General features: G+C 39.0%; 1 protein-coding gene across 1 annotated transcript in view; it reads left to right on the top strand.

Moving 5' to 3' along the window:
* Window positions 1–23,897, top strand: part of reck (reversion-inducing-cysteine-rich protein with kazal motifs) — a 49,400-nt gene that overhangs the window by 16,252 nt on the left and 9,251 nt on the right. The window contains exons 2-17 of the mRNA XM_026363033.1: window positions 928–986; window positions 5,075–5,149; window positions 10,180–10,216; window positions 12,422–12,507; window positions 12,654–12,701; window positions 13,217–13,250; window positions 13,621–13,818; window positions 14,226–14,490; window positions 14,613–14,786; window positions 17,555–17,767; window positions 18,264–18,400; window positions 18,674–18,814; window positions 18,912–19,100; window positions 22,106–22,228; window positions 22,388–22,559; window positions 23,607–23,796. Of these exons, the coding sequence (XP_026218818.1) occupies window positions 928–986; window positions 5,075–5,149; window positions 10,180–10,216; window positions 12,422–12,507; window positions 12,654–12,701; window positions 13,217–13,250; window positions 13,621–13,818; window positions 14,226–14,490; window positions 14,613–14,786; window positions 17,555–17,767; window positions 18,264–18,400; window positions 18,674–18,814; window positions 18,912–19,100; window positions 22,106–22,228; window positions 22,388–22,559; window positions 23,607–23,796 (2,141 nt within the window). The remainder of the gene's footprint in view (window positions 1–927; window positions 987–5,074; window positions 5,150–10,179; window positions 10,217–12,421; window positions 12,508–12,653; window positions 12,702–13,216; window positions 13,251–13,620; window positions 13,819–14,225; window positions 14,491–14,612; window positions 14,787–17,554; window positions 17,768–18,263; window positions 18,401–18,673; window positions 18,815–18,911; window positions 19,101–22,105; window positions 22,229–22,387; window positions 22,560–23,606; window positions 23,797–23,897) is intronic.

Here is a 23,897-nt window from a genome sequence, read left to right as displayed (position 1 = left end):
CTGAATTTTGGTTTTCCACTTTCTAGTATCACAAGAAAATCGCAAACCAAACCTAACTGAGTAGTTAAATCTCTGAGTCACCACCCATATCAAGAAAGTTCAAACAGGTCTGGTTCTGTGTTTATGGTTTGTTGATTCACCAGGTTAAAAAAACAGTTACTTATTCAGTGTGTTTACATGGACTTAAGTAACCAGGTTACTGAGAGAAACCAGGTTTCTCCGGTAATCGAGGTGCGTCTACATGCACTCAAGAAACCTGAGTATAACCTGGAAATCTGAGTATATATATGCAGCAAAACAGTAATCTCTCCTCTGCCCTGAGCTAATTTTGGAAGCATGGTTCACAGATTTTAACTGTATGGAGACAGAAACAATACTTTCTGATCGCTTTTTCTTTATCTTTTTCTCTCCTTCTCTCATAAAAAAAGTGTGTGTCAGAGAGGTGATGGACAGCTCAAACTGTCTGAATTAAAGAAATGCACAATGAAAAGTGATTTAGGTTTATTTAAATACGATATTGCGTCACTTTGTGTAATGATCTCTTGTCTTTTATCAAGCTGGTCCTCTCAGCTGATAGTAGCAGAGTGGTTAGTGTCTGCAGCCTGTGCTTGCACATGCGCTCTTGCAGAAAGCCAATTAAAAACCAGATTATGTGTTTACATAGCAGTGTAATCTGAGCTCTGCAGGAGAAATCTACTTCGGGAAATCATGTTTCTCTAATCCCCTACCCTGATTACGGTAACCAGGTTTCCCCATTTACATGACACTTAAGAAATTGGCTTTCTCGAGAAAGCTGACTGAAACCTGGTTACTTGAATGAACTGTTTTTGCTCATCCTAACATTTGTATCTGAAATTATGATAATACAATAAACATTATATTGCCCTGATAGCAATATCAAAACTAACTTGGTGTATTTGTCTGCAGATCCCTCCTGTTGCCACCATGCTGCCGAGTTCTCATCTTGTAAAGAAGCTTGTGACCAGGTATGAACGAACACACTAACTGTCACACACAAACAAGCCCACTCCTCTGGCCCATTATAGTTAGTCCATGAATGGAGGTTTTTAAAGGGGAGTGGTCTTTTTTTTGTCTCTTTTGGGTCTTTGAAGTGCAGAATAAAAGTTCTGTCTCACTCTGTGTCAATTGGGAGCAGGTGACGCTCACTCTCTTTCTGTCTCTCTGTCTCTCCCTCTGAAGCCCTCATGTCTTTCTTTACCGCAAAAGACACATAAAGGAGATGTGAAAGAAGCTTTTCTCTGCAAGCATACAGTTCAAACCTATCTGCTGCTTTTGAAGTAATGGGCTGGGATGGGGGTACGGGTGTGGTATCTGAAGAGGGAGGTTGGACAGAACTTATTGCGTTCTTATTGGTTGACATCATCATTTTGCTAGGCAAAGATAAAAAGACCATAGAAAGAAAGACCTTAAATAACAGATGAAAATGAATAAAAAAGGAGTGAAGAACGGGGGAATCTCAGAAGTAAGAAAAGGTGGGAAAAAAAAACAAAGAGAAACAAGTGATGAAGATAAAAAAGATGGAGAAGGAAAGATAACTGTTTTTTAGGAGTGTAATGGCCTAAAAACACCCTTTAAGAGCTTGTGGTTAAGGTCTTGAGTGTGTGGGTAGATGTGGTTTGGTGTCAGAGTGTAGGGGGTGGCTGGCAGACATATGTAATCACCAGGACCATTTTAGCTCTAATCAAAACTGCCTTGTGACTGGTTACACCCAGAAAACAAGCGGTTTCTGGTGTTATATATAGAACCATAAAGGCTCAAAAAATCCTTTTGTGTTTCTTTATTTAAATTAATTAACAAGATTAAAGTGCCTGATGTGGTTCCAAGCTTTTTGATACAGCTGGTCTGATACAGTGCATTTAATATAAAAGGGTACTAATATTAGGTAACCATCAGTCTGGTAAACGAAAGACCAGTATTGCTTAACTGCTTAACTTGTTTTCAGTACAACATGTTTAATTTAAATCTATTTAATGCAAAACCAAGATTGAAAGAAAAAGTTAAAATAAATTTGAATTTGTAGTACATTTTATCTATTTTGAGTCAGGTGAGACCACCAAAACAGTAAACAGCTCTTTTTATAGGTGATAATGGATAAATAACTACCTAAAAAATTAGATTGGTTGGAATTTTTTGAAAGAAACAACTTGGTGGTGTTCCCTGATTTATTATCAAGCTCCTGGATGAATTATGAGAACAAGCTGCTGCTTGCTGTAATGGTTTTACAATGTGCTTCATAACAGTTTTTAAAGTAAGGTCCTACATTAATCTATTACATAAATTATTATTATAAGTAAAAAAATGAGCACTTTGCAGTTGTAAACCTAATGCAATCCCAGAGGGGTCCCCTAAACTTCCAATAAACTACATCAACTAATCATGTTTTAAGGGGAAAGTCCACCTGTTTTGTATGTCTCCAGAAAGACAGGAATTTAAAATGATGCATCCATCTTGTCTCCTAAAATTTAAGAGGGTAATGCATCAATCATTTATGCAAATCTATGCTAAGATCTGTTTCTGTTTGACTGACAAGGAGCTTTCGTGGTCATGTAAAATATGACGACATATCTATCCAGTGAAAAGGTGTGAGCACTGGGACAATAAACAATCACAGTACTTCTGAGTAGGAGGTTGGGGTGAGTGTGTCACCAAAGTATGTAAATACATGTGTTTCTTTTAATTATAACTACTTTTTCTGTAACTTTAACCCAGTAGTTCTTCTTCAGCATAATGACAACAACCTTACCAAAGTTATTGGAACTCAAACCATGATGGTTTTGTTCTAGTGATTAGATTTATTCACGAAAATCTTTGTGTTTTTTTAAAGGATAAAGTGTTAAGAATGATGGCTAAATAAAAGTAAAAGTGCTATATAATGAGGATCCATTTCTACACAGGGCTTCAATATAAAGAGCACGTCTTAACAGCAAACAAATCAATGCTTCTACAGTATCTTGTTTAGTTAATTCTACTAATAAATATTCGAAACATAGAAGAGTCAGTACAATCAGCTGTTTTTGTCCCTAACAACTCTTAGCCCTTGATGACAGCTTTTTGGAAGCTGCAGCTGCATTTTTCTTAGGCGTGCAGTGTTTGATCAGTCTGCCATCCAGCACTTATTCACCCTTAATGCAGAAGGGCAGAGTCTTACAAAAGGTCCACTTGTCTGGTTGGTTTTCAGAGTCTGTCTTTTGTTGCATCAGTGAGATTTCTCCTTTGATTGTCCGCCAACTAATCACTGATGCTTTGCTTGGTGTTGCAGTTTTGTGTCAGTCCAGCAAGGATGTAAGGACGTTGTGAAAAGGGGCAGATGAAGTTACTGTCAGTCTGTCCTGCATTCCTCTGATTTAGCTTGTTCCAACAAAGAACAGTCCAGGAACACCTGATTACAAACACATTATGAGCACCTGCAGCCTGTCAAAAGGAATGAATAGGCCAAAAGGGCAGTGGTTTACATCAGAAATCTGAATCTCACAGTGTCATTAAAGAGTTTAGAGAAAAGAAACTTTAGTAGTCCACTGGGGACACTGTAACAAAACTAGACATTAACATAGTACTTAGTAATACTGTACAATAATGTACAACAGCAGACTCATAAAAACAGAAACATTACAGCATTTTGAAACTATAGTAGAAGCAACATAAGGTTAAAATAAATATAACCTACAATGACAGTATTTTTTTTCTTCTTGAAGATCAAGAAGTGAAATCTATACACAACTTACCATTAGTATTTCACTCTTTTTTATCTTTTTTTGATTAAAACCTTTGAGCTGCTATGTTCAGCAGCTAATAACAGCTAATCTGACCATGACTTAGACACTTAAGGCAATTAAAGACTATGGTGATGTGACATTACCTGGAGCATGTAAAAATGTGAAAAATTATGAAAAAAGATAATATTAATAATGGATTTTGTAGGTCCCGTGTTTTAGTATGATTTTGCCACTGAGGGCAGCTTTCCTTTGTTTGTATGTTTCTTCCCATCTCTCTGTCTGCACCTCACCTTTACCTTTTAAGTGCCCTACAGATTGAAAACTGGCCTCCGCTTAACAAATATCTGACCAGTTTCTGTAGAAATTTGTATCTTACAAAGTCTCTGATCACAAACATCAGGATTTGTCCATTATTTATTGTGTGGGCGTATTTTCTCAACAAAGTAGACTCTCTTTCCACATTTGTTAGTGAAGATCACAATCACAACAGTGTGGCTGGAAACTACTGAGCCTTTTCGTTTTTTTCAGACAGTGTTCTCAGCCACTGTAATGTCCTATAGCTGTGGAAGGTATGAGATGATGCACAAAATGACGAGCTTTCTCAGCAGCCTGAGTGTGTGAAGCTGTAAATCTCACTCACTTGGTTTCATGACTTCACACTTCAGCCAGAGACTGCTGGCAATGGCTGCATTCTCCCAGGCTCTCGCCCTGTATGTTCACATAACACTTGGATGTGTTATGGTTAAGTGTGTGTGTGTGTGTGTGTGTGTGTGTGTGTGTGTGTGTGTGTGTGTGTGTGTGTGTGTGTGTGTGTGTGTGTGTGGCTACACACCCAAGACTTGTGAATGTCTTACTGATGTCTAAATGAGCATATTTCAGAACCGACTACATTATCCAACACTTTCCCATGGCCAAAACACATTTCACATTTCCTCAGTGTTACAAAACAACGTAAGGTGAGGCTAAATGTGCAGCCAGCACATTTATATTTTCATGGTCTCACTGATCAAAGTGAACATAATATCAACATCCTGATGAGTACCGATGTGACTCAGTAATAGAGTTCAGAAATTTGGAGGGGCTAATGTTTTAGAAGTGTTCTCTCAATATAAACTCCTGTTTCAAATTCATATCTGCAGTGTTCCTCATCTTTGAAGTTTCACTTGAATGCTTTTTTGTTTTGTTTTGTTTTGTTTTTGAGTTTCCACATATGGCAAATAGCTGAGATTGAGATTGCCTGTGATTTTTAATAACTGTCTGTGTACAACAAATCTATTCATTTAGAAATTCTTCAATTATAATTTTCTATATTAATGGTATGTTTATTTCCTGTCTTGCAGCTTGCCACTATAAAGAGTGAGTCCCGTCTAAAGCATCTCCTCCAGAGGTTACCCAGTTATTGTCCAGAGTCTATGGTGAGTTAACAGCACTGGTTGCATTGGTCGGTTGTAGGAAAAATACGAATTTATACAAACCAGACTAACACAAATTTTGTTTCATCAATGTATATATTCGATAGAAGGAAAAAGAATTAACTGTTTTTTCAAAATACAAACAAACAGCACCTCACTGCAGAAATATTTAAAGAATCTAATAATAACAACATTGTGTTCAAAAATACCCAATTAAAAAACAGTTATGTGAACACATAATTTAACATCACGGGTAGGTTGCTACCTAACTTTCTTAGGCTAGTTAGTGTTGTTATTTCTTTAAGGAGAAAGGGAATGATCATGGCAGGCCTATATCTGCAGTCCTTGTGGAGATCCTGCTTTATTGCCATTACTTTGGCCCTTCATTATTTACACTAAACCAAAGCAGACAGAATGACGGCCCAAAAACAGCCCCCAGCATCCCACTGCTAGAGCTGTCATATTGTATTTAACATGAAACTGAAAATGTATAATAATTGAACAATGAATTTATTGTCATCACATCCTCCCATTCAACTTTTTGCCATGATCATAATTTTTGCTTATATCTCTTATTAGTTATGTAATCTTATACTCATCAGGGTGGTGACGTTTGTTTTGCATTTCTGTGGGTGTGGTTATTTCCTTTTCCTTTCCCTTTCAGCTGAGTACAGCAATAACAAGGCAAAGAAATGTAACTCTACTAACTCTACTCTTTACTAAGTTCTTTTGAATTGAACTAATTATTTGAACTTTTGGCATCAAAAATACAAAGCACACTTGTGCTGCTATAATAATTGGCAGATGAATAGATGAGCTTCTGCTAATCTTGTGCATTTGGTTTGTGCATCACATACAACATTTGGATTTGGTTTTCTGCCAGCAATGATGTAGAAGTCATTTGACTCTCAAATGTCACTGCAAAATGCAAAGATGCAGCAATTTACTATCCTCACTGCTGGCGTAACGCAGGGTCAACAGCAATGACCCCCACTATCATGGGCTTGTACCTTCTATTACAGGAATTCATGGCAGCAACATGCTGCAATAATCCTACCTTGAATGGGCAGTGTGTTGAACTTTCATCATGAAGGCAAATAAGCATTTCTTTTCCCCTTCTTGTTACAGCACCTGGTCTGTCCAGTATCATAACATACTGACATTGTAAGATCACCTACTATAGGCTATATAACTGACCACATCCCAAATTAGTCTAGAGCATGTTGCTTTAGAAAGATGTTTTTAGCATCAACTGTGAACAGCCCGGCTTTATTTGTGTCAGTAGTTTTCTAGGTACTTTGGCATTTCTGTGACCAGCCGACTCTGGTATAATTGTTGTTTTAGTTAGCTGATTTCTAACAGCAATCTTGCAGTGTTGCAGTGTAAAATTACTCTTTTTATGGTCATGTGACATTTTTGTGAATGAAACATTTTCATAAACAAAGTGGAATATGGCAATTTTAGGAGTGAGTGAGTCTCATGGATACAGCTTGTCAGGAGCAGATAGCATTCATCATACTGAAATAATTGGTTTGCAACACTTTGTGCAAGCCAGGGGGTTTGGTGAACGTGATGCTCATATGAACAAAACATACACAGGAAGGGCCACTGACTGATACAAAATATCATTTTGGTTTAACTGTGTTGCTGATTGTTAACTCTTGGCCAATGTTAAGACATAATTAGTATCAACTCTTTAATTTAACTTAGGAAGTGGGTTGGTGGTTATGGTTGGTTACTATAGCACCTGGTGAAACCCACACATATACACACACACATGCTGAGTCCTTCCTTCCTCCCACCATGGCTAATTACAAAGCAGAGAGGATAGTTGTGTGCTTGTCTTGTCTCTCGCCAATAGTTTATTAGAACCATACCAGTAATTAGACTTGTGCAGCCTAAAATGTTTTATATCATTTAAACATGTCCCCTGTACTTATTTAGTGAATCTGAAAAAAATAAAAAAAATGCTGTAAAAAATGCAGGGTAATTGCACAGTACGTATAGTATGCACATAGAATATTGGCAGACACCCGCTTGGTCACCTTTGTCTTCTTGCTAGTGGATGCTGAGTGATTTTGGTCTGATCTCCAGATAACTGATGTCTGAATCGGAAATTATGAAATTTTGTTCAATCTCTCTTCTGAAAATGTTGCTATTTTGCTACTACATGTGCGAAATTTTGCTACTTCGCACAAGTAGTTTCCCCACATCCTTCATCTCTCATTGTGATGTCATACATCGCTCGAGTGCTTCACTTCAGGGATGCTTCTGTCTTCAGGGTGTAGTATAGTCTTTAGGTTCATCACATAAATAACAACATGTTGCATTTTTAAATTAAGCCCTTAATAACCCTTAATAAGGAAAAGGGTCTCTGCTAATGCCACTGCATGGCCTGCATGTCTGTTATTGCACTATGCAACTTTGGAATCACATGCAGAAGATGTGAGAGCACATCCATAACAGTGGTGAATCAGTGGTGAACTGTGAATTACACTCAATAGTAGGTAGAGCTTAAAGCCAACTGAGCACAGTACAGTACTGAGTACAGTATTAAAACATATAACATTAATAATAATTTGTATTATATAACATTAATAATAATTTGTATCATTTAGGCACATTATATTTGTTAATACTCTTGACTTAGATGAAGATCGGTTCAAATTTTATCTCAATCTCAACTTATATTATGCACAGGTATGCTTGCTGTCACACAGGTTTATTTGGTCAGTTTGAAGCTATTGAATCACATCAGCCTTAAAACAAAAGCATAAAAAAAGTTACATGTACACACAAAAGCTCTGGCTCTCTGTAGATGAAGGGATTTCTGCTTTGGCTCATCTTAACTGCAGCATTAGTCTTCCTGTCATGTTCTTGCCTTTCTGGCCCCTGCTTCATCGCAAATCATGTTTATGCTTTACGTAAAGACCCAGTTACTCCTCAGACTGTCTCATAAATGATGCTGACGCCCACTGACGGGAACCTTTGTTCCCCAGCCAAGAGACACGGCGGGAGTGTTAGCAGTGACGTTGACTTTACAGAAATGATTGTCCTGTAGAAGCATGTGAGAGGCTTGGTTTTTCCACACTTCTCTTTTCCTGTTTTCTGTCCCTATCTTTGTCCCCTGTCCTCTAGGCAGGAGGGACAGGGACAGGGGTGAGTTTTCAACATGTGTTTTATAAGTTTTCCTGTACTTCAACCCTTTTGTAATCCAATAAATCAAATCAAATGTTTGCTCTCTGTGAAAGTAGAAAAACATCTCACAAGTCCTCATTGATTTCTCACATCTCTTTAACATCTACAGTAAGTCTGTTTAAGATATTCTGTTGGTGACAAAATTTTTCCAAACCAAGGAATTACTGGATAATTAGTCTGAGTCTAACCCTGGACCCAAGTGTTTGTCATCACATTCCAGAAAATCATATGTCCCAATCCCTGACCAAAAACCAAAAATCATTTCCATATGAACTACTAATGTCAGATATAGCCGAAGCTGAAGCCATGAGTTCACCACCATGCCAGTGCAGTATTTGCCATGTCCAACAACATGGACATCCTGTGACAATTTACACCAGGCACTATAAACGCCACCACAGGGTCAGCATAAAGCTGCAGTAAAAATCTCAGAGACCTTAAATGCAATAAGCAACATTAGTTGAGAATAACTAGTAGTTAAAGTAATTTTAAGGTCAAATTAAATTCACAAACATTCCCTGTTTAATTAACTGGTCTTTGGGAAGTTATTATAAATGCTTAATTTCGTTTTGTTGGTTGTGATGTTGTTTAGGTGTTTTATGTTGTCTGAAGTAAATATTCAATCTGCTGATCAAGATCTATTTCACTTTATTTTACCAGCAAAAAAACCCAAAACAATGGAATGAACTGAAATCAAACTAGGTTGGTAGCATTAGCAATAGCAATTTCACATTTAACCATATAAAAAAAACAAATAAATAAAACAGCAGCATAAGCATTTTAATAAATGAATAATTTCTTCTTTCTCCAATAAAAAGTATTAGTTGATTAGTCGAATATCAAAATTAAATACCAAATACCCATTCAACAAGCAATTATTGAAGTATCTGAATATTTGGGTCCAGCCTTACTACATATATCAACATTGTACTTAACACATCTTACTTTTTTACATGTGAAGTAGCATAACAACAGTACACTAGGGAGATATATTTAACACGAGTATGAGTTTGTTTTGTTCCAATAACCACACAAAATCCAAAGTATACCAGTACCAGTATGATGCCACCGCCTGTACTCAAACCAGTGTGGTGTTGCCTGTACAGCATTTTTTTTTTTTTTTTTGGCAGCAAGCACATGTTCAACTCCATCTCTTAAAAAAGTAAGACCAGCAATCAGTCTACATTTTTTCTGACAGATAGTCCAGCTACTTGCTTTTTGCAGCAGGCTCTGCAAATACCTGTGTACACCAGGAATTTTGACCTGAATACACATGGCTCCTTATTAGTAATTAGACATTCCTGTTTTTTCTGTACTGTCCAATTCCTTTGTCCGATGCTGATAGTTTAGTTTTAACATTTCTGTCAAGATTATGTTCTTCAGACAAAGGTATATTGTTCTGTCTCATAAACAATTCATTACAACTGTTAATTATACAAACCATGCGCCAGCCATACACCAGATGCATACATGATAAAATAATTGTAGGCTGCTGAATTTGGAGAACTACATGAAGTTCAGCATGCAAGCAGCAATCTTAATAATTTCATAAATGATGTTTGTGGATGCGCATAAGCAAGTTAAAACCATCACTAGAACCAACTTCTTTAAGTCAATATGGTCTTCATATTACTCACTGTGTCACTTTATTCCCCTGGTGGTGATTCAAAACAGTACTGTGCCTCAGAAGAGGTAGGAGCTCAGTTTATGACACTGACACATGTTTTCTGTTACGACATCAAATGCTCCATATTAGTAGATGTTCACACTTCCTGGTGTATATTTATCCTCAACAGAAATCTTTTATCAATTCTTTCCTCTCATTTGTCTTGTAGAATGAACTGTGGACTTGCATCAACTCTACACTTCCAGGTAAGGAAGACGGCTAATATTAAAGCCAAAATGTTTAGGAGATTTACAGATTTTGACTTTAGCACCTCCTCAATCATGTAAGTCATATCAATTTTATAAGGCTGCAGGTTTTCACTTTGTTAAATTTGAACATTAAAGCTTGATTAAGGTGTCACTGTAAAAGTGATAATTGTAGAAAGTGCTTTGATTTAACAAAAAACATTCTTAAAACTATTCAACATATTTATGCAACTGAACAATGTAAATACATTAAATCAAATAAGACACAGACTCTATCTCCTGCTTTTCTGGTTGCGTGAGAAGTGAAATGGTAGCAAGTGAATCTGTTAAAGCTGTGGGCAGTGGATCAAAGGCCTAAATCCTTTTGCCTGTGGTTGTAACAAATCTATCTGTCAGGACCCTAATTGCCTCCACATTGGGAAATATTGTTATTCTTACCTGAATGTAACCAATAAATATTGCCAACGTTCAGGCAGCATCAGCCTCAGGAGTCTGGGAAAGATTGACCCTGTTAAGGAAAATGCCTCTTCTCAGGCTGTGAGATATCATCAATTCACTGAAGTTCACCAGCAGCTTTTAGGGATTTAGTCTCTTGTTGTAACCACTTTTCTTCATTACACCATTTCCTTCATTTAACCAAATACTTCTCTACAATGTTTGCTTTGGAAGTTTTTAGAAATCCAAATGTAACACATCTACAGTAAAAGTAGGAGCTCACAAACTCCACAGTAAAGTTCAGTTTTGAGGTTCTTAATGAGCAGATAAGCAACAGAACATTATAACAGGGTTCAAATTAAAAACATTTAGAGTGTTTTATTTTATTCTTTGTATTTTAAGAGGCATAAACTCAGTCAGTCTCTGTTCAACAGGTCATCACAGAGTTTTCAGCAACTGTACTAAGAAATGAAAACTTTCCCAAATGACAGATCTCACTGACAGTGGAAGCGGATTCAGCTCTAATTTACATTTGCCAGATGACCTATACCCTTAGGGGCTAACCTAAGTTAACTGTGGCCATCTATATCACTAGGATACTGTACAGTAGCACAAAACCCCACAACAAATCTTTTAGCAATGGCCAAAACTACTTGTGTGTAATGTAAATCTACTAGCCGTATAGCTATTGATGTTACAGTGACTGGAAGATCTGGTCTCTCTCACACTTTACTTTGGAATTCTGTTGAATATTTGTTTAATGCCAAATGGTTGTAGTATTGATATAGTATTGATTCTTGGCTAAACAGCACAGTATGCTGGAAATCCTCACACTATGTGACATTTGTCCATGTTTGATCAGTAATCTTCAGGATGTATACACAATCAGACATTCATAACGCTTGAAGTTCTTTCCCTTAAAGCACCCAGCCAACATTATCAGGAAAAGAATGTTTATGTGCTGCATTACCTTAACACAGATAAATGACAAATGGCATATAGGCACTGGAGGCTAAAGTGGGGGGCATAGCTCCACCAAAAATGAAAAGTGTGCCTTCATTCCAAGAGGTAGGACCTACGACCTGCTGTAGTCCGCATGCACAGAGGTGTTGTATCTCTCTGTATATGGCCACAAAAAATTTGGAAACACCAACACTTTATCAGATTTTTACAATGAAATGGAAAAAAAGAAATCACACAGAAAACATGATCCTCAGTTTAATCTGGAGGTACATGTAGACCATCTAGTATTCTTTCCAGTTGTGTAATAATCATTTGGAGAAGAAAGTAGCTTAAATACTCTTGGCAATGGCTTGGCCACCTCAATCACCAGATCTGATCTCCATTAAGCCGCTGTGGAACAACCTGGACCAAAGAGTTGGGACACACAGCTCAACCAGCACAGCTGACCTTTGGGAAGTGCTGCAGATGGAGAGAGAGGAAATCACACTTGAATATCAACAAAAACTGATCAATAGAGCACCACAGATTTATCTAGCAGTTATTGCTGCAAAGGGCAGCAATCAGTAATTTATCCACAATAATCTAATATCATAATATAATATCTAATATAGTTTTTCAAACTGGTTCTGGCAAATATAAGTAGGTAACAAAACAAGCAGTGGAAAATTCATATACAAAATAAAGCTCTTAATAAAAGCAAGTATTGCTCATTATTATGTGAACAGTACTCAGAATTAAGTTAGTATAATTCTCCATAAAAATGGACATTGGACATGGTTAATTGTGTGGTGTTTAATTGGTCTACAGGAGTATCAAGGAAGTCAGACGGCTGGGTGGGGTTAGGCTGCTGTGAGCTAGCTATCTCAGCCGAGTGTCGCAGGGAATGTAGGCAGGTAAGAAGCTTTCCTTTTAACACCGTCTTCCCTAACACCACTTTTGCTTAGACCCTTATTTCAATTTTCAATGATGTGTTTTCTGTTTTTATGACCTGACCTGACCTGACCTAATGTGAGTTTGTTTCTTGTTTCCCTTTTTTAAGGCATCATCTAAAAATGACATAACAAAAGTATGCAAAAAAGTCACAGAGGTAAGTCCAAGAAATGAACGAATGATCAGAGGTTGTCTTACTTTGACACAATTTAAAAAGTAGTAGAAAGTAGAAAAAAAGAAATACAGTATATTTCAAATGTATTTCTCATTAAGATGTCAATATATATTCATGTTAAGGAAAACATACTGTAGTTGTAGCAGTTGTTCCCAGCCTGGGGTGAGGCGTAGCATTGTTGTCAGAAGTTACAGTATGTGTTATGTGATGTTATGTGAAAAGATATACATTTCTGCTGAACAAAATAGCCTGATTTGGCTGTTTTCTTATATCTACTGCACACTTTCACCTCTTCAGGCCTCTATAGATAGGAATACATCCTGTTTTGTTGATTTTGTCATGATTCACAATAATATTTAATTTCAAAAATTTGGGCAGTGTCAAGCAAAACACTGGGGAACGCTTCACATAGCGCTTCAGTACAGTATCCTTTCTTGTTTTGCATTGTGTTCAAAAACAGCAGTGGAGTTATATGAGCTTTTATCTTCTTGTTCTAGAACTCCCTCTACAGCTGCATCACCAAAAATGAAAGTAAGTTGCCGTTCTCCTACACAAGATGAACAGTGAAGAAACACACACGTGCAAACACTGACATACCTCTCCAACCTGCCAGTAAAGAAATAACTCTCTTCAACATGTTATCGTTTCAGACCAATACACAGTCCTGTTTGTGTTTTATCTCTGTTTATTCATCTGCCTCCGTTTTGCACTGTTACACATTCTGTCAATACACAACATGAACATCCACGTTATTTGTCGGGCAGGATGTGAGGTCCCGTGGAGAAGTGTTGTCAGCGTGCTTTAGTTAGTTTATTGGTCCATTCCTTGTTAAAAAGGAAAGTATCCAAATATCCAAAAGAAATCATCACTAAATAAAATGTGTGTGTGTGTGTTACTCCAGTGGGCTCCACGTGCTGCAGCTATGCAGGGCGCCACACCACCTGTAGGGAGTACTGCCAGGCCATCTTCAGGACCGACTCAACGCCCACTGTGTCTCAGATCAATGCAGTTAAAGAGTACTGTCAGAGTCACAGCACTCAGCTGCTCAACTGTGTCAGCAACTTCACCAAGTCCTACCCCATACGCAGCCCTATAGACAGTAAGTTCACCTACACTCTACACTGTGGACAGCTGTTGTTGTTTTCTACTGCAGGATGGAATAAACAACTCCGAGACATATCTTTTTTCATGATGGCAGTTGCTAGTACAAGTCGGCTCAAGTACTCACCACCATAATTCATAGACACCACCTGTGGAGGTGAAAGCTGGCTCTGAACTTCTTGGATCCTGCTCCTCCTCACGACAGTTACAATTAATTTTTGATGGCAACCCAGAGTCATAGGTTGAAATCTGTTTTAAAGTTTGTCTAAGTTCACCATAAACTTGGAAGAAGCATGATTTGTGACATCACTAATGTTTTGGAGGCTGAATCCGGTCCAAGAAGCAACCTAAAGAAACCTCGATCAAAATGAGGCTGAATCTATTCCATTCGCCCCCCCTATCCAGGTTTGTACTGCTGTGACCGGGCGGAGGCTCCCCACTGCCAGTTAGCTTGTCACAGAATCCTTCGAACAATGAGCACAGAGCATGAAATCATGGAGGGTTTGATTGAGCAGTGTGGCTCGCAGCCCCTGCCTCAGGATCCCATGTGGCAGTGCTTTCTGGGCAGTGCCCACCCTCCTTCCCCACCTGAAGAAGAGACCCCCCATCCTGCCAAGATGGACTGTGCCAAGCTGCACTGCTGCGCCAGGGCCAACACCTCACTCTGCAGGTACGATTCACTGCTCCGTGCATTGCCTCTGCTGCAAAGTGGGATTTCTTCCGAGTCAGAGTTCAGGTTGAGGTGAGATATTTTACTTGTTCTAACTCAGATGCTGTACTCTGCCATGACAGGGATATGTGTCAGGAGATCAGCACTAACTGGGGCAGCCAGACGTGGCAGGACTTTGATCAGCTTTGTGAATACAACCCAGTGGAGACAGAGCTCATCAACTGCCTGGCCGATGTCAGAGAGCCCTGCCAGCTGGGCTGTGAGGACCTCACCTACTGCACCAACTTCAACAACAGGTCAGTCTCCTGCTGTTCACAAGCATGTTCATGGTTTATGGCTTTTCTCAACAGCTTTTTTCTTTAATTGCCAGTGATCTTTTGTCATTACTTCAAAATAGCCAGAAGACAAAAAACTGTGTCAAGAGGACCATCAGTCTTTTCATTACAATATGTGTTGGACTTGTTCAGTCAGCGCTTGTCAAGACAACATCACATTTCCTGAGCTAAAAAGTTGCACTTTTACCAAATGCTGTTGCAGTGGCATTACAGTACTTTCTTCTAACAGGGCTTCTTAAAGAGCCTGTGATCCCAACTTTAAACTACTGGCTTTCTAGTAGTAGTGGTAGTATTTTAGTCTGAGTTCCCTACTTCTTACTTACAAAGCTCTACATGTTCATGGGCCACTGGGAGAGAACATTGTGTTGCTTCATAATTTGCAGGCTGGGTGTAGTCAGCATCAAATTTAGAGGATAATTCCAGGATTTTGTCAGGAAAAAGGAAAATTAACCACTCAAGCATTTTAGTTATGGATTCCTGGAGATGTGCATCATCGTTTAGATCACAGAAAATATGACTTGTGAGTTAGGTGTTGAATAGAATAGAATAATAACTCAGCATGTACAAGTCAACTGACATTTCTACTGCTTTCATGTTTTGGACATGAACTGTTGTTTCAGCTGCTTTCATCTCCTTCTCTTTTCTTATGCTTTCATTTATTACTCCACAGCTGACATTTTTACTGCTCTCACTGCTTACAGTTCACCTGATGTGTCAAACTTGCTTGAAGATTCTGGAGCTGAGCCTCAACCAACAGCTTTCTCTTAAACTAAGGAGCTTTGTTAGTTTCTTTGAGGCTACCATGGTGCTGTACCTATGAAGTGTTTCAAGTATTTTTCAAATTCAAATTCACTATTTCTGATATTGTTCACAAAGAAAACCATTTGACATATTGTGGTTTTAAATAATGATGGCATGGATCTTCTGCTGTGGCACTGTGGGACTTGAAACTCGAGCAAACAAACTGTGTGTAAGGCTCTTTGGGTTTCCTTTGATGGTCTCTAGGAAAGCTTTCTATGGCTTTGTGCCCCCCTGAAGGGTTCAAACGCTGCGTCGTGTAGCCGAGCACAGCATGGAATACAAACACTGGCCTGGAGTTGGAGTTCCAGAGCGAAGGAGCATGGGGATAATAATGGCGTTTATATGTGTCCATGTGGGTATAAGACAAACAAAAAGCTCTAGAACCTTAAATTAGAAACAAATCCCTCAATTCATCAAGTAAAGCCTGACTCAGAGTATTGTGTTAGGCTTAACGCACCATAGTCAGTTAGAAAGTAACTCACTCACGTACCTTTAATTTGCGTCATTCAACTGTTTTATTAAACACTGTATTATTCATAAGCAATGATGAAGGAATAGTTTCTCTGTGCCTCTGAACACATGGCGAATATGATTGTTGCGTACATTCAGATTAAGGAGATTAAGTTTTTTTCCATTGGGCCCTGCTCCAAAATGAGACTGTAGTAGTATCATTTGAATCTGGGAAAATGCCATCAAATAAACCGCACAACTGCCTTCGACAGTTCTTTATGATGCACACAATGTTTTTTTGCAGGTTCCGTGACTCACATTTGCATTACTTATAATCACTATACAGTAGAATTACTGCTGCACAGTACAATTTGAGCCATTGTGACCAGCAAAGGTTCAGAGACAGTCTTGAAGAGTGTTATCATTAAAGTCTATTTGTATCACTTGTGTTTGCATGTGGATAATCAGCAGAAAATTTGTCACGGCAATGAGAAAACTGCAACCGAAAGAATGACACCTGACAGTACTGTTAGTGCCACAGTGCATCCACTGGCTCAGCACCTAATCCTAAAATAGCTGAAATTTTCACAAGTGTTAGTGTGTTGCTCTCACTCTCATAGTTTTAAATGGTGGCAGTGAAGGAAACTTTGATTTATTACATCCAGTTTGTGACATACATTAGTTATTAATAATTATTATAAGTATTAGTTTTAGTCTTGTTTTTGGCATGAACTCATGAACAAATATTTTTCATCATATTTTTTTCTTTTTTGTGTGTGTTTTTTAAGATCCCAATGATATTGAAAATGAGTGGAACCACATTACTCAAATATAGCTTATGTATTCTCCTGGATTGTCTGAAATAGATGAAGAACCCACAGGAAGGACAGTATCTGCTGCAGCAGCCCCATTTAGACTGGCCTGTCTTTCTCCATAAGTAAACACAGACAACAAAGAATCAAACAAAGATCTTAGTGAGTAAAAAACTCAGCTGATTGCTGCATTTTTTTAATTGTTAAAGAGGAAAATCGTTGTTGACCATCTGAAGTTGGATAAAGTTCAGTATACAGTGTAACATGCACACACATAAACACACACGACAAAACAAAACAGCCCATAAGAAGCAAATGAAATGATGGAGCCACACCCAGAAGTTCTGGCTTTTTTTCCATTTAAACCACCAATTAGCTGACTTATTTGAGACCAAACCCACCAATCAGACATCAAAGACACTTCCTGGTGCGTGAGAGGAGGAAAACAACCCTCCTATTAGCCAGAGGAAGACGGTCTCCCTGTGTGGGACTTACAGTGAAGACTGCTGCACGGCTACAACTGCCAGCACAAGTTGTTCTGCAGTCAGCTGGTTGCAGCTGCTGAGATACTGACCACATTTCTTTCACAATGTCAATCCCTAACTTGCATTGTTAAATAGTGCTAGGTTGATGTTTTTACACGTGATTTTTTCACTCTGTTCACAGGCCAACAGAGCTGTTCCGAAGCTGTAATGTCCAGTCAGATCAGGGAGCCATGAACGACATCAAGCTGTGGTCCAATGGGACCATCAAAATGCCGTTCATGAACATCCCTGTTCTGGACATCAGGAAGTGTCTGCCCGACATGTGGAAGGCTGTAGCCTGTTCCCTGCAGATTAAACCTTGCAACAGCAAGTCCAGAGGGAGCGTCATATGCATGTATGTTTACCACCACCATCTAACATCTACTATGGCTTGTAACAATTCACACTTTCATAACATACTACAGATGGAAATACAGTGTCATCTGCGTATACTACAAATTGCTAAGTGGTGTGAGAGAACTATGACACCAGTCAGATTTATACTAGAATCTTATACTTCAAATTACCAATATTCCTTCCTTAAAGCTCCAGTATGCTGCATTTGGGAATCCAGCTAGTCTTAGCACAAGATTTAATTCATTCCACTGTTCTATGCTTAGCCCAGCCCTAATTAGTTATAAAGGTACAATCAATAAGAATCATACAAAACTTGCCAGTCACATAGGAAGCCTTTGTAGCTAGTCAGCACAGTAAAATACTGTTTTGGAACAGCTTGTCTTCATTCTTTTTCTACTCTGTGTCGTCTGTTTAGTCTAGTTTCACAGCTTTGGCTACCATAAATGCAGTTCTACTATTACTCCTAAATTACTGTCTAACTCATCTGTCCTCAGGTCTGATTGTGTGGACATCCTGACCCAGTGTGGTGACAGGAAACGCTTCCATGAAGGGCAAACACCTGAGCGAATCTGTGAGCTGCTCTCACCCATTGATGACCCTGAACGCTGCATCCCCCTTCACAGATACCTCAGTGAGTCACTGTGTACAGTACAATATCTCCCAGACACAACACTGACCCTACAGATTCAGAAACCACCTTTGTTCCAGTCATGACGCCATGACTTCAACAAAATTGTGTTGTCAAGATTAGGCTTTGATAGTGACGACGCAGACGTTTCTTTGTTAATAAGGAAGGGCCCAGCCTCACGCGTGACCTTTTGCCAAAAACTAGTAGGCTAGATCATTTATCTCAATAAATAGCCTCTCCTCTCCTCACCTCCACCTCCACTATTTCATCCATCAGCTCCCAGTTCCCTTGGCAACAACATTGTTGAGGAGGTCATCCACCCGTGCAACCCCAACCCCTGCCCCAGCAACCATTTATGCCAGGTTAACAGGAAAGGCTGCCTTGATGACAACTGTCAGCCACATCTGTGTGTCCCAGGTAGGACCAACCACTGCTACAGCTAAGCAGCTTTACCGAGGTTATTCCAGTGTCTGCAAACTGCAGCATGGCCGTCATTCTGAGTGTATGTTTTCAGGATGTAAACTCGGCGAGGCTTCAGAATTTCTGGTGCAGCAGGATGCTCGTATCCAGGTGCCTACTCGTACTGGTCCATCTGGGTGTTATGAGTTGTGCACCTGTGGGCCCAGTGGGCGTCTGGAAAACTGTGTGGAGATGCCCTGTGTGGACATCGACAAGCCCTGCATTATAGGAGGACAGAAGAAAAGTAAGATCTCCCTCTAAAAAGTCTAAGATACAGTAGTAGACGTCCATATACAGCATGTTGTACTGATTTATTAATTCTCATGAAATGTGTTCAAGTCTGACAAAATGTTGTCATTGGCTAAATCACCTCACCTTCTGTTGATGAAGGTTTGGCCACTGTGGGTGAGAAACATCCTGCGATGAGCCTCATTTCATTTAATCATTTAATTTAATTTGATTGTTTCATTTCAAATAATGAGATTCATTACTTTCTTTTGAGAGGAAAAAGAAACTTGACAACTATGATTAATGTCTAGCATCTAAATTAGAATAAATGGAACACTGTTTTTTTCATGCACTGCACTTTCATCAAAGAGGAGACTGGTTTGGTTCTCAGAGACCACCTACTTTTAGTCTTTATGTTTAAGTCAAATGATCCCAGCTACTCAGAACTGCTGCTCCCACCCGGCCGCCAGCCATCTCTTGGCGGGTTTCTAACCAGTTTCCAGTCAAGCCCTTCTCTGTATGTATATTTGATCTACCTAGTTAAATAAAGGTTAAACACAACATGTTCAGAACAGTTCAGCTCCTGCAGTCAGTTGCATCAGCGAATGTAATTTTTCACCCAGTTACACTGAATGTTTTTACCAAACAGAGATTAATGCGTCACTAAATCAAACCCGCCACGTGGCACTGCTGCACAGCACATCACTCCAGTTCATAAAAGCATTTATTAAGATCGCAACTAATTCAGATTGAGGAATACAGAGGTTGATATGAAATTATAACACATTAGAGCAAACGTGTCTCTTTTTAACATATAGTTTTATAATTAATAGAAGACATATAAATACAATACAATAAACAATATACATAATACAATATACATAAATACAATACAATACAATTTGTGTTTCCATGCATGCATCCTCAAGATTGATTATAGATATACTGTAGAGTTTGTGGCCACAAAGCACTCACAACCACCTCTCAGTTTTGTTTATTGCTTTTCATTATAATCACTGTTGTTTTAAAATCTTTTTAATGGGGCTATTGAGAGTGATTAGTTGACAGGTTTAGGGCAGCATGTATGTTACCTGAGAGGTCAGACCCAGGGGAAAAAGACCCATAAATTATATTATATTTCTGCTTGTAATTGCTGTGAGATCTTGGTAACAGTTAACATTGAAGGAGAAAGCTGCATTTTTATTAGCTCCTCTCTAACATCACTGTTCAGACATTAGGTCCTCAAACTAAATTAATGTTCATGATCAGCTGGATTATAAAACGACCACAAACAACATGTACAAGAGCACCTTATATTCTCATCTAAACTCATTTATTGTTGACCAGGTGAGCAATAACAGTGTTTCCTGTGTCTCTGTCAGACAGCCCTTATTTACATTAGCCTAATGCATTTATTTGTTTTCCTCTTCATCACCTGTTGTATTGTTTCAGTGAACACCGGCAAACCCAGACTGTGCAATGTGCAGTCATCAAGTTTTTTGAAAGTTAACTTTATTGTGAGTAATGGCAGGAGAGTTTGCTTTCTCTGGGTTCAAATATTCTTGAGGCTCAACACAAATTTTAAAATCTATCAATTTTTAATGTAATACAAAAAAAGCAAAACCATCAAGGCAGTAATGGTACTATAGTAATACATCATATAGTAATAAATCACCGCTCTCATTTGGAAATGAGAAGATTAATAATGATTTTTGGCATTAATAACAAGCAATACGTCAAATGCTAATAGTACACTAGATGCATCATAGCATAATACAGACGTGGACAAAATCGTTGGTACCCTTCCTTCCCCTTCCTTCCTTAAAAACCATGGTGTACCACACTCAACATGGACCACTGAAAGGGACAGTAGCCACAAGAGAAAAATTGTTGAGAAAATGAAGAGACGAATAACACGAATGGTAACAAAAGAGCCCAGAACATCTCCCAAATAGATAGAGGTGAAATCCAAGGTCAAGCTACATCAGTGTCAAGTCGCGCCAAAGTGGACTTAATGGAAGACGACAGAAGAGGACTCCACTGTTGAAAGCAAATCATAAAAAAACGAAAAAATGCATATTGAAAAACCACAAAGGTAATGGGAGAATGTCCTTTGAACAGATGAGACAAAGCTGAAACTTTTTGGCAAGTAACATAAGCTCGATGTTCACAGACTCAAAAATGAAGCATACAAAGTAAAGAACACTGTACCTACTGTGAAACAAAGAGGAGGCTTGGTTATGTTCTGGGGCTGCTTTGCTGCATCTGGCACAGGGTGTCTTAAATCTGGACAGGGTACAATGAAATCTCAAGACTTTTAAGGCATTCTGGAGCAAAACGTGCTGCCCAGTGTCAGAAAGCTTGGTCTTTGTCACAGGTCATAGTCCTCCAACAGGATAATAACCAGAACACAACTAAAAACACCCGAGAATGGCTAAGAACAAATCATTAGACTTTTCTGAAGTGGCCCTCTGAGAGTTCTGATCTAAATCCAATTGAACATCTGTGGAAGGAGCTGAAACATGCAGTCTGCAGTAGGCACCCTTCAAATCTGAGGCAGCTGAAGCAGTTTGCTTGTGAGGACTGGACCAAAATACCTGTCGACACGTGCAGAAGTCTCATTTAGAGTTACAGAAATTGTTTGATTACAGTGATGCCTCAAACGGTTGTGCAACAAAATATTAAGTTAAAGGAACCATCATTTTTGCCAGGCCTGTTTCATTAATTTGTTATTTAAAAAAACTTTAACCACAACTATTATTTTATATTTTATTTATTAGCTATTATTTTAAGATATTAAGGTGACCTTTATGGGTTTTTCCTTCTTGATTGGAAAGGTAGCAACAATATTCTCCATGTCTGTATCTAATAACATACTCCATCACTCAGTTTGTGATGCCTTTCCTATATCAGTTTTAATAAGATATACTGTTGATACCATGCGGATGCATGAACAGATGCATCTTACACAATCTGTAATATTTTAACTGTTTTTCTGTTGTTTCGCTGTGTTACCATAAGGCCACGGGACATCTTTCAAGATCGACTGCCACACCTGTTCCTGCTTCGCCGGTGAAACCATCTGCTCCACCAGACAATGCCTCGACTTCAGAAACTCAGATAACGAACGTCGACACTTTACCGGTCAGTCCGTGTAATGGTTTGCATAAGGTGTGATCAATTCTGTGACACAGCCCACCAGTGCTTACGACAAGGATGCCGTTATGTTGTTCATCTCATCACTAGTTATGGAAGGAATGTGTTCCTCCTTCATAATAATCGTCTCCTTCTGCTGTCCTGCAGGTCTTCCCTGTAGCTGTCCAGACCGCTTCGTCCCCGTCTGTGCCTCTAATGGTCGAACGTATCCCAGTGCCTGCGTGGCTCGTTGTATGGGATTCAAGGATGACCAGTTTGTCTTTGGCCAGTGCCGCCTCAGTAACCCATGCTCCAACAAGCCCTGCTCGAGAAACCAGAGGTGGGTTCAGCTGCTCACTTTTCTTGCCTTGATCTCCCTATGTTTAGCTCTGGAGGAAATTGTAGATAACTCCTGCCCTTTATTACTTACTGTTCTTTATGTGTTAGTGCCAATTGCTCTGGATAAAGGTAAGTAAGGGGTAATACCTGACAAATTGTACATTCCATGATCACAGTGGGTGAGTGATAAGACTAAGAGCTGCCAGATGGAGGTTGATTCATTCTGTAACATCCATTACCATTATTGGATTTAAATACTGGGATGATATTACTCTGCTTATACTGTGGCCTCTTTTCATAAATATACCATACATAATGAAACTGAAAAGGTTCAAGCTCTTAATCTGAGGCTTTTGCATAATAAACAAACAATACATTATAGATGTCCCCTTAAATTCTTTAGCTACTAAAAATCTCTAATTTCCAACTAATCTAAATTAAGAATTGTCAGTGCTCATCCCCATAATGTTAAATTGTGGAACACTAAAGCTGTGCTTCAGAATATGTATCCTGAGTACTTGCATGTTTCTCCCAGCCTCACACCTGAGTTTTCCCTTTTCCCAGCAAGGAATGTGGTCTGGAAGACATTTGTAAACCACGTAGACACATGCACACAGGCAGATTTTCCACCTTCACTTATAAACTCTCTTGGCTCTTTGTTCAAAGACTGGAAACACACAATGAGTGGTGTTATGTGCAGATTCACACAAACATGCACACACACACCCTCTCTAAACAACTTCCCTTTGTTCTGAGGGTAAACATTGTAGTAAAAGTGGGCAAGGCAACTTGTGGTAAATTGGAGACTTGGCAGATGCTACAGTGATGGAGCACTGTTGCTTTGCTCTTTTATTTCAGCTTTTATCAAATTATACTCCTGAATGTGTATCATTTACCTATTTCACTGTGTTAGACATTCCTTTTGGTGTGCACAGCATTGCTACTTAATACAGATATTAAATGTAGAACCTGTCACCTGGTCTCCTCACATATGGAAAGATGAATAGTGTAGATGAATAAATTTAACCCATATTATCTGTATGTGTAGGTGCATCCCAAAGTATCGCGTGTGTCTGAGTGACTCATCAGAATGCCCACAGCACGAGTGTATTGACCGGCCAGCAGCCTGTGATAAGAACAGCGTGGAGCCAGTCTGTGACACTGATGGCCAGGTCCACCCCAGTCTGTGTCACCTGCAGCAGTCTGGGAAAACCCTGGCTTACATGGGCCACTGCCAAGTAGGTTCCACTGGAAACAGAGACTGCTGTTTTAGCCTGATAGATGCATTTGTCTTTCAAACTCCACATCTGTGTGTAAATTCATCTTCATATCCAAGCAG

The sequence above is a fragment of the Anabas testudineus genome, chromosome 2 (assembly GCF_900324465.2).
Source record: "Anabas testudineus chromosome 2, fAnaTes1.2, whole genome shotgun sequence".
In the NCBI taxonomy this organism is placed as follows: Eukaryota; Metazoa; Chordata; class Actinopteri; order Anabantiformes; family Anabantidae; genus Anabas; species Anabas testudineus.
The sequence above is the reverse complement of the archived record's forward strand: the minus strand, read 5'-3'. Positions and strand labels throughout refer to the sequence as shown.